General features: G+C 45.9%; 1 protein-coding gene across 1 annotated transcript in view; it reads left to right on the top strand.

Annotated features, from left to right (window-relative positions):
* Positions 1 to 537: 537 nt before the first annotated feature.
* Positions 538 to 11,347, top strand: part of LOC131284799 (CAP-Gly domain-containing linker protein 1) — a 90,037-nt gene continuing 79,227 nt past the window's right edge. The window contains exons 1-4 of the mRNA XM_058313658.1: positions 538 to 1,199; positions 1,272 to 1,563; positions 6,038 to 6,151; positions 9,260 to 9,403. Coding sequence (XP_058169641.1) covers positions 538 to 1,199; positions 1,272 to 1,563; positions 6,038 to 6,151; positions 9,260 to 9,403 — 1,212 coding nt within the window. The remainder of the gene's footprint in view (positions 1,200 to 1,271; positions 1,564 to 6,037; positions 6,152 to 9,259; positions 9,404 to 11,347) is intronic.

The following is an 11,347-nucleotide window of genomic DNA, read 5'->3' as shown; positions in this document are numbered from 1 at the left end:
TATCGTTCCGTTTTCCCCGCAGCGTCACACACGTGGAGTGCCACACCTTGTGCCCGACGAACCCAAACGAGGGTACACTCCCGCAGGCCGTGGTACGAAAAATTGGATCGATCTATAGCGGCCCGACACGCTGGGGACGCACCTCGGCCACACGAGCTGAAGTAAATTCAACCGATTAGTCTTCCACGCGCCCACGATCCAGCACAAACACCCGAACGAACAAACAAACGAGCGTTCTAGTTCAGTTTTTCGGGGACGAACAAAACATCAGGCGAAAAAAGGACACGCCATCGTCCGTTACAGTAAACCGGAAGACGGATATCCTCACTAAGACACACCGGTTGAGTGGAGGCGATTGCAGGTGCCCGGACTGAAAGGCCCACCTAGTGTTGGGTGAGATTGTTAAAATTAAAATTTAAATGTTTAGCCTAAACGAAGAGCATCACACGCGTACGCATCAGCGAAAGCCACAAAAGCAGTAAAGAGAAAGCCTGACACAGGAAAGGAACAAGGGAACGAACGAAAGAATTTGCCACGATGTCAGCGAATATCGGTGAAAAGTCCTGCGAGACACCGGGCGCGATGAAGTCGGTCCTTAAGAAGGGATCGAAGCAGGAATACGAAGAACTTGCACCACCAAAGGATACGAACGGCAGTCTGAAGCGCAAGAAGGTGTCGGAAAAAGCGGGTGTAACAGTAGCAGGACCAGCTTCCGGGTTTGACCAGCCAGCCGATCCGATGTCGGAGTCGTACGCATCGGTGGTGAAGCAGGCCGAGAAGGAAGTTGAACATGCATCTCCAGTGGTGCAGCCTGTGCCTTCTTCGGCCGCACTAGGAAATCACTCGAAAGCGAACGGCAAGAGGTTAAAGCTGGACATTAAGAATCACGCTGCGGACCAGATGCACGGTGAACAACCGGTTGGACTGCTGCACGGCGAAAAGGTGACAGTTGTCCGCAGTAAACCACCGATTCCACCGAAACCGGACGTTCGTACGCAACCACAGCGCGTATCGAGTGGAGGCAGTGCTGGCGCACCTAACCCCAACGGAGCAACGAAGGGAAAGAAGCAGCAAGTAACCGAGGCGCAGGCGGCACACACCGTCCAGAAGCTGCTGGCTCAGAACGAACAGATGCGACTGGAGCTGAGCGAGCTCCGAAGCAATTTGGCTGCGGAGCGGAATGCAGTGCGAGTGTTGCGGTAAGAAGGGGGTTGCTTAGCGGCATGCAATGTTTGTGCACCGAATTTGTGTTCACTCCCCTTTTCTTCCAGGGCCCAAAACGAGTCCGACCTGCGAAAGACGAAAGCCGAGTGCAAGAAACTGCAGGAAGCGCTCCAGCACCAGAAGCGGAATGCCGCGGTCCAGTGTCAGGGGGTCCCGGCGGGTGGCGTCCCACCGGCCAAGCGGGCCAACCGGGGTTCAGGAGAACCGGAGATCGTGGCTCCGGTGTCCCCCGGTGGACCGGGCACTCCGCAACATCAGTGCAGCCTGGAAGTTCTGAAGCTGAATCAGGAGATTTCCGCCTTGCGGGAAACGAACAAGTTCTTAGAGGAAAAATATCTGGTAAGTGCGTTGAAACATTGAATACATTGCACCGTTACAAAGGGTTTCCCGGGGAAAGCAACACGGTCCAAAGCCAACAGCAAAAGGCCAAATATTCTACGTTGATCGGCAGATTGAATGCAACAGTTTTTCCGTTGCTGGATAATCGTACGCAGCACTTGCATGCAAGATGGATGCGTTGTTTGGCTGCGTACAGCATTCAACGTTTATTTAAGCAGAATTCAAATTTATGTTTGTTTTCTAATCGTTTAACGGATCAATGGTTGTGTTTAAATACTTATTTGTGGGATTCTTTTCTGGGAAATAATTCTAATCTTCACTTAAAACCATCACTGTACAAAGGAGCAAAAAATGTTGTTGTTACATTAAAATGATCGGATAAACAACTTTGGACAGCTGTTCACATGTTGAAACATGCAAGAAACGGTTTTGCGCATCGGTTGAATTTTAATCGAGACAAACGGAACCTGAAACTACTAACAAAATGGTATTATAAAAAGCCAATAGTTTAGGTAAGGAATAGTAATTGTAAGTTTGGATGCGAACGTTAAGGACTAAGAGATTCGAATAGAATTTGACCTACTCTCATGAATTAAAATTAGTCTACAGGAGGATTTGCGATTTTTAAAAAATTTGAATTAAAAAACGATATATTCGACAAAATTTTAATTTAATGATTACACACCTCAATATTCCAGCACTACATCATTAAGATGGTTGCATCTTGTGATTCAATTAAACACTACCGATTGGAATGTCACCAATCCTTGTAATACTCATAGCTATCCCCATTATATGATATTTCAAAGGATTAGTTCACTACACCACTCTTCGCAAGCAAGACTTTGGGTCAAGGTTGTTTGAAATCAAGACTTTTATGGATAAATGGGTAAAAAAACCTACGGTGGACCTTTCAATGTCGCGACCAAAGGGATATATTTAATTTTATTACACACCAACAACATTGTGTACCTGTGTCCAATTACTGCTGATAAATTGATTTCCGTAGAATAAATTAAGCAACACCCAGCCTTCCGTAGTTGTCCGGCACGTCCATCAGTTCTACACCAAAAACCGCGTGCTTCGAGGGATCGCCGGTATTCTGCGTCTTTCGTGTGCGCCTTGATTGAACTGCCAATGCCAGCATAACTATGCGTTCGAGCGCCACCTTTCCGGTGGCCGGTGAGCGGTAGCTACCAATCAATCGAACCCGCGCGACAATGAGCGTTGCTTTTTTAGTGGAAAATAAACCGCACAAATTGCGCATACACGTATCCGCAAAGGATTAAACGATCGATGGTTGGTTGTGCGGGACGGGTGGGGGAACGGTGGGGTTGACAGTCGCGCAAAACAGATAGCAATCAACTACGGGTGCGCGATATCTTCATCATCTGCGGTCCAATCTCCAATCCGTGTCCGAGTATGCAAAATTGGTGCGAAGAATTACGAAACTCCTTGAAACGAACCCGGCTCGGGACGGAGACTGTTGGCATGCGGTGTACGGTTCGGGTCGGGCGCACGTCCAAGTAAGCCACGTCCAGAAAAGGAAATAAAATGATTTGATTATTTTATGCAACTTTAGTTGCCCGACCCGGCGCGCAAGGGGAGGCAGTTTTCATGGGCACTCGAGGTGACAGAAGGCTGTTTTTGTCCGTTTGTTTGTTCGTGGCTCGTTTCATCTTCCTCGCTTCTTGCACAATGTGTATAACTCATCCTTAAAAAGGCATCACCTTCACCGGAATCATACGGATCGGCATGGGAGGGGAGCGGTTGGCGGGACCGGGTCGCTGCATTGCGGTAGAAAGTTCGATTTCCCTTTCGATTCCCTCCCCCTCCCTCCTCCGTCCACCTACCCGTTCCCACCCGGGAGGTCATGCCTTTATTTATCACTTTTCATAAATAATTTCGATTTATGGAAGGCCTTCCTGGCTCGCCGGGCCCATGGTGTAACTTCGCATTAATCACATATACATATGCTCACCGGCCCCATCGCACCGAACCCTTCTTCCCTCTCCTCCCACGTGCACGCGACATGCAAATGTTGGGAGCGATTAATTGCGATTCGGCAACGACCTTCAACCGAGCGCCGCAGACCTCGACGAAATACTGTCGTGTCTTGCGCCGTTTCGCACATCGTCTGTCGTACCGGGCTGTCAGAATTACTTAATGATCCGCGAACAATTATTACCGCAGCACAGCTGAGAAGTGCGTCGGGGACAAAGCTGCTCATGTTGTGCAACACGTATGCGAAGGATTCACGCCAATTGGCGGTGGTTGATCGAGCTGGACGTCGGAACGGGGGTGATGTCCTTCGTGGGTTGCATCCTGACAGCGCCCGAGTGTCTGGCACGCGTTCCAAAAGGCACCCGTCTTGGGGAAATCCCCCCTGCTGTTGGGAGACATTCGAAGCGGCAGCACCTTGACCAGCTCGGTGTTGTGTACAATATGCTTTCGAAATGGATGGAGCTTTTGTCCGTGTGATACGCGCGGAGTGTTGGGGGGATTCTGCCTGCGTGTCGAGATGACTTTGAATCTGTCCCCCCGAAAGGATACGCTTGCTAATTGTACTCGCGCTGGTTGCACGCGAGACAGGCCGAAGGATTTGATGACATTTTAATTGAAATAAAATGATTTTGAATACGTTGATTTCATTTTTCGCAACGATCGACGGCATTAACCGTGATATCTTCGCCAACACTGGGTGTCAGTTTAATGACACTGGAAGGTCAAGTGGTGCATGTCCGTTTAATTGTTTGCAAAAAGAATGTTGCAATAATGTGAGGTGATAATATGAGGACACTTTTACAACTTTATGGCGTCCTGTCATCCATTTTAATGTGGGATCATCAAAGCGAACTCGTCGTTCTTTAGGATGTTCAACCTTTAGAGTGAACCTTATAAATCAAGCTCTCCCGTTTTTAGTTGTTTTATCGTCTACTGTTTAAAAACATGCGACGTCAAGGAATCTCTATTAGGTACAGAACTTGTAGCTTCAATAAAAATTATGTGTTCAAATCATTGGTTGTTGAGGATAGGAAATCTGGCATTTGTTTCGGGGGCAAACATATTAATAATAGTTTTTCTCAAACATAATTAATAATAGATTAATTAATTCGTATTTCTGCATATTTGAGGGATTTCGTAAACGTTTCACGGTTGAGCTGTTTTAAAGCAAAAGTTCATTTTGAATAAAACTTTTTGACAAGTTTATTTCGACAGCGCTAGTAAATGTCTAATAAAATGCTGATCTTGTGCATCGTCATACCTTTATATTGTAACACCCGTTTCCTGCTTTGTAGTTCTTTTTATCATAGGTGTTTTTTCGGTTAAAACGTTTAGAGGCGGTAGTGTCGATGCATAAATGTTTCGTTGTGAGGATATAGTCATACATTAATTCTGTGTCAAATAAATATAGTTTGTTTTGTTTTTGGACCGTGCTAAGCCAGCAAGTTTATTATACAAAAAGCGATAGATATGATTTAGGTATTCGCCTCTGAATTTAATATAACCAACAGTGTGTATAAATATTCTGCAAAAGTAAATGCACACCACAGCAAGGCTAACTCCAATGAAAAATCCCCTAGCGTCATTCATCGATCTAGTCCGTCGTTAATTCATGGAAGTTTTCATGAATAAAAAAGCGAAAGGATCCGTACCCGTCCGTAGAACAACGCATCTATACCGATCATCTGTAGTCGGTGTGCTCGTGGATAGAGGGCTCCTTTCACTTGCAGGCCCGGCTCATACACTATGCAGCACGTAGAATAAATCACCGCCATAATTAGTCAGTCGGAATCGGTAGTCCAAGATCTGTACGCTACCGAGAAGCTACCGTCCAGTGGAACGAACTGTTCCACGGAGCTCCACAGAGCTGAACGTACGGACTGACAAACAGACTGACCGGCTGACTTATGGAGCGATTGTGCTTCAGTCGGGTGAGGGAAAGAATGCACTCGAAGAATTTGTCTAGGTGCACGTGGGTGTACTTGGTGTGGGACTTCCTAGTTTCATTGGTGTTGCTCTGGTGAAACTGAGAGTAACGTCGTTTCTCAGGAGTCTAGGGACGCCTTCTCAAAAGGCCACCAGGCCACCGTTGGCAAAAGAATGGATCGGAAATCACACAATCGGATCGCTAGCGCAGGAAATCGTTAGGGCCCGCGGTTCGTTTCCTCGTTATGCAAATTCCCCCGGCTAAAACATACATGTTGCAGAACATATCGCTTTCGCCTGCGGTATGAATTGCACGCCAGTCGGTGCATTGTTGCATTGTTTTCACTTTCGATTTGAATCGATCGGCTCAGCTACCGGGGGAACGTTTCATCTTCATTCACCTCCAAGAGAGCTCCTCTTTCTGCCGGTTGTAATCATCCCTGTTTATCGTACATTCTTCATCTCACCAGCGCACATCCTAACATTTTAACGGGCGGTCGTCGTCTAATCTTCTACTCTTTTCTATTTCTTCACCACTTCACAGATTTCCTCCGAGGCTGAACGACGGAAAGCTTCTGATATTCGCGTACAGCGTGATCTGCATGAACTACGATTGACTCAACTTTCCAAGTCTGCCAAAAACGAAATTCAGCGACTGGTGAGTTTTGGGTGGCATTTCGATGAAGCTTCTTGCTGGCAACAGCTATGATAAGTCGCCATCGGATGGAAGGGTTCCGACATTCCTTCGTGCGGTGTGGTCCGGTTGAAGATGGAAATTTTAAAACCACATTCGATTACTTACGATTCCCTGTCTTTCCCTGACAGTTTTATGAGACGTTTTTTGGTACCGCAATCCTAATAAATTTTCAATTGCATTGTTCATGGCAATGTATCGTACCAAATATTTTTAAATTGTAATATTGATTTCCATAAAAAAATTAGCCTTTGATTTTTTTCCAATTTTTTTTTTAATGGTTTTACTGATGAGACGAATCCGTCTCACAACAATGTGCTACATACATTAGTATTTAATAGGGAACCGTGAAGATTGTATCAACAAGATTTAGGCATTCATTCCATTTAATTCACCAAGGATCCAACAACCTCGAACATCCAAGAAAGTTTTCATAATATTAAATTTTATAGAATGTTAAGAAAATATATCGAATATGTTTTTGAAAACACACAAAACCTTGACAGCATATGACGAGATTATGATATTTTTAACCACGCAAAGGGGTTTTTTCAACGTTATGCCCATTTTTATGACGAATGCATTTCTTGAATTTAAATTATGTGGACTTTATGGGTGATGGTTTCTTGGATTCCTTAAAGCAACCTTCCCAGCAAATGTCCAAGTGTTACGAAATACACTTCAAGTTAATCTTAGAACGCCACAAAAACTCTCATTTGGATCTCTTGGCAATGGCCATCCGGGAGGTATCTATTGTTCATGTTACCTTTAGCAAGATGATCTATAGCGAAGGCGCGGGGATATAAATCCGGGTGGACTTCATCTTATTATTTGCATACTAAAAAGCCGTCTATCGATTCTTGACATTTTTGCAACTCCCGGGAAGGGGGAAAAAGTTTCGAAAAACCTTTCAAGATCGCGACCGCCGCCGAGCTGGTTCCTCGAAATCGCTCCCTCGCCTTGAACTAAACCCCCCCCCGAAACCACACACCAGGCGTCCCAGCGGGTGGCTTATGCTTGCGACCCTTTTTCCTCCCCATTTGTTTTCGGTCAGGCGTCACGTCTGGGTCAGCGCCAAGCAAGGAGTGAGTCATGGAAGATAAAAAAAAACCAACGAAACACCGAAATGAAGATGCTATCTTAAGCCACCGATCGTAAAACGTTTGTTTCGCTCATCGTTTTTGTCAGGTCGGATCGCGAGCATGATCGCGCCCCCTTTTTCATCACGCCGCCTAGCTCCGGTTTTTTTTTGGCGGATGCAGCGTCAACGGTACGCGGGGGGGAATTTCCATCCCGGAGCTAACACCGCCGTCGTTCATATTCTGCAATCCGCTTTGGGGGCTCTTGAGAAGCTTTTCGATGCCGGTGTCATTTAGGAAACCACCAATCGAAGCAGGAAGGAAAAGTATGGACCCAAGACGATGGTCTTCTTGAATAATCTTGCTGGATGCGGGTTTTGTGAGCCCGGACAGAACTTTTCTGCCGAGTCCGGTACGGTATGCGGATGTGGCGTGGTCCGTGAGAATGGACCGCGCAAGGACTCGATGGGCCCGCCGATGCGCGGTTTATCCTTCTCGGAGGGTTTATGGTCGTGCGAAGGGCAATTACCGTTTCGGGGAGGCAATTTACAGCCGAGCCCGAAGGCTTACAACAATTTAGTGGCTGCTGTTTTTTTTTCCCCTCAATCAAATTATGCTCCATTCAGGTATCAGGCGAAATTATGCGCGCCGGTGTGGGAAGTGTGTGCGGCAATAGCTTAAGTGTTTGCGCACCCGATTGCAGTAAACCCTGATTCAGACTGCATACCTTTCAACTGCGTGTGCAGACGTTCGTTGGCGGGCACGGATATCGTTCCGATTCCGAGGGCAATTTTCATTCAGTGTTGGAAGGAAGCTTCTCAGCGTAGAGCCCCCCGGGAAGGAAACAGATAATGGTTCTGGAGCAGAAATCGTTCCATGTGTGACGGCAAGCCATCGGGACCATTCAGAAATTGCAATTCGTCTGGTACGGTACACGGCCCAACGGCCCAAACGGATGCTGGCAACAAGTCGTGCCCAGAGCACATTAAGCATCAACTTGCTGTGCGAAGCGAGACTCCACGGCGTACCGGCGTTCGAAGGCTTTTGCACACCGTTTTTTGAATGATTCACCGAATCCGAAGATGCTGCCCATCATTCGCTGGAGCCCCTGGGCAATAGGAGGGTGTGGTTGGAGGACAGCACTTAAGACGGAAAAATGATCCTTCGGGGCGTTCCCATGGGATTTCGGGGCAGAGCTTAGCGCTCGCGGCATTCCACGGGGTTCTGGATTCTATCCTTCAGCCGATGGTTTCCGATGCATAATGAAACGGATTCGGTCGATGAATCATGAGGAGCAAATTGTGGGTTCCCGTCATCCCGTTTTTTTCGGTGGTCATTAAATTTTCGTCTTTGTACGATTTTTTGTGTCTTACGCGAGGATGAAGAATATGTTTTTGAATGTAGGAAAATAAAATCTCTTACTTGATGATCAATTTCTACAGTGATTTGAGATACAGAACTGCATAAATGTTTATGTCGACTATATTTGAAAAGTTCATAAAACCTAAAATAAAATTGCATGGCCCGGTGAGTTTGATAAATTATGCAATTCAATGGATAGCAGTTATGCAACAAAAAGACTGAAGTAATACTGACCGATATCATGGAACAAAGATAAATTGTTTTTGTGCCAATTTGTGAATTTTCTAACGCAGAGAGTTTTTTTTGCCAGTCGTCTCTATTAATTAGATTTCACTCCAATTAGTTTGCTTACCACGGCAATCGCCGGTGTTGATACCTGGGAAAGGGTCTTAATTAGATATTTTGCAGCAAATGGTTTTACAATCTTTCCGCGCTCGGCTTCCCCAAGCGGTTTGCAGTTCTGGGAAGAACCGTTTCTAGGGGTTTTATTTATGGTTTCGTCGCGCTTGAAACTGCTGACCTACTTCGATGCGTTCTCATTGCTCATTTGGTTTTTTCTTGCTTGATTTTTCCGCTTTCCACACCACCACAACGTTTTCCGAATCTCCGATGGATCGGCACGCGCGTGAAGCTGGAGGAGCTAAAGTCGAAGGAGCGCAGCATAGCGCAGCTCAAGAAGGAGCTACAGGCCGCCCAAACATCCGGCGGACCCGGTGGCGGATGTCGCAAGGAGAGAGGCAAGGCTGCTAAAAATTCCGCTCAGCAATCGCACGAGGTGAGTGACTTTTGGTGACCGTTTTTATTCCCTCTCCCCCCCCCAACTCTGCATGTTTTTCCGTCGAGGTAGTGTTTTAGTGTTTTTCGGCAACCTTGCTGACGGTTTGGGAGGAAGGCGGACGACGACGACTACGACGTCGGCAACGCCACGGCAGACATAATGCCCACTGATAGCGACATGCAGATCACGAAATGTTGAGCGAAATCATTCCGAATCCGGGTGGATCTTCCCTTCCAACTCCCTTCCAACTCCGTTTACCGATATCTCCGAGTCCGAGGGTAATGTTGATGTCACGATTTCTACCGAACGGTAAATCATTTCGCCGGTAGTTGAATGGCCGGCCAACTGGGATGCATTAATCAGCGGGCGCATTTGCGACCTCCTACGTAAAAGCGGTGCGGTGGAGCTGCCTACCTGACGCCAGTAATTGCGATTACGTTTGGGCAGGAGAAGGGTGTACGCACTGGATTGCGTTTTTCTGTCGCACGGTCGGATCTCGGGAGCTGCATACCAGGTAGTCGGGACCGGGACAATCTGTCGTGTTCCGTAATTCCTGAATGCTCGTCGGGCGAAGCGGCATGAGATGATGACTTTATGCGATGTGGAGTCGCAGAACCTTCTCAGGCTCCGGGTTTCGCGGAACATGTCTAATGCTTCCCGGAGAGTTTGGTATGTCACTTGGACATAATGGCTCATTCTGATACATCCGGCTATTAAGTGTAATCATCCGGGCTATAGGTAGACCGAACGAGAACCCAGAACCTATAGAGTAAAACGTTGTACACTACTATACACATTTGGTGGCATACGGAAAATGATAAATTTCTTTTAGCTGTAGTTAAATCGTTCGAACAGTGCTTAACTAAAGATCCTTTGCAGTCTCAACTCGTCAGTTATATTTATTCGAATAAAGTCCCAGATCATGAAGGAGGAGCAGGAGCAAGTTCTTTTGTATTATGTGCATATATTTAAAAAAAAATCAAGTATTCCTATTTCTATTTTATTGTTTCAAGTAGAAAGGATTAGAGCATAGAACAATTTATCCTCAAATATGTGCTACAAATTACTAGAAAAGCACTGAAAGTGTGACAAACAAAATCACTTTCAAAAAGTATTGTGAAAGTTAAAAAAAATAACGAATCAATATCGCTCGATCGTCTTTTACTGATTAGCATTCTTATATACTTTTAACGATTTTTTTGTGGCTTTTTAGTTACCCTTCGATATATTTTTAACATTTGCTTCTGGATTGCTTCTCTTTTTAAAATCTTTCCATCATATGAATATCCAAATCTTAATTTGAAGTTTTAAATAAGAGATATTGAGAGAGATGGCAGGATTTAATGAAAAGCATTACTATTAATAGATAAAAGTGAAAATATCGGATTTTCCCATAAAAAACAAAACAATACTCTATATGCAATAATTAAATGATATTTCAAACCTGTTTCCGACGTTACGCAAAAGATCATAAATAAAAGCGATAGAAAACGTCACCTAACCAAATTTGGGTTTCCACCTAGCCGATTGTACCTCGTTTTTGGATCCATAATTATACATTCATTTGATTAGTTTATGGCTGAACATTTCCACCCCTCAGAGCATTTGCCTACACGGTCGGAAGTCGGTCCAATATTTGCTGCTTCAAACGTATCATTTTTCCCGTGCGAGGGAAAACTTCCTCCCTTCGGAAGTACCCGGAGCTCGCTGTGTGGGCTTAACGCTTTCCCTTCGTTTGCTGACAGTCGCCCCAACCCGCCCTGCCCCTCAACGGTGCGCAAATTAGTAACTACCCTGGGAAAACCACTGTCGCGTTCCCACCCTTTTCCACGGCCTTCGTTTCCTGTCCCTTCGGGATGCGGTGGAAACTAATCGGCAATCGATAGAGGGCTAAAAGACGCCCGATGAGCGCCCGGGCGCGATACCCGATCATTTTCCGAT

Source organism: Anopheles ziemanni, chromosome 3 (assembly GCF_943734765.1).
Source record: "Anopheles ziemanni chromosome 3, idAnoZiCoDA_A2_x.2, whole genome shotgun sequence".
Taxonomy (NCBI): domain Eukaryota; kingdom Metazoa; phylum Arthropoda; class Insecta; order Diptera; family Culicidae; genus Anopheles; species Anopheles ziemanni.
Note: the sequence above shows the minus strand (reverse complement) of the source record. Positions and strands in the feature narration are given on the sequence as shown.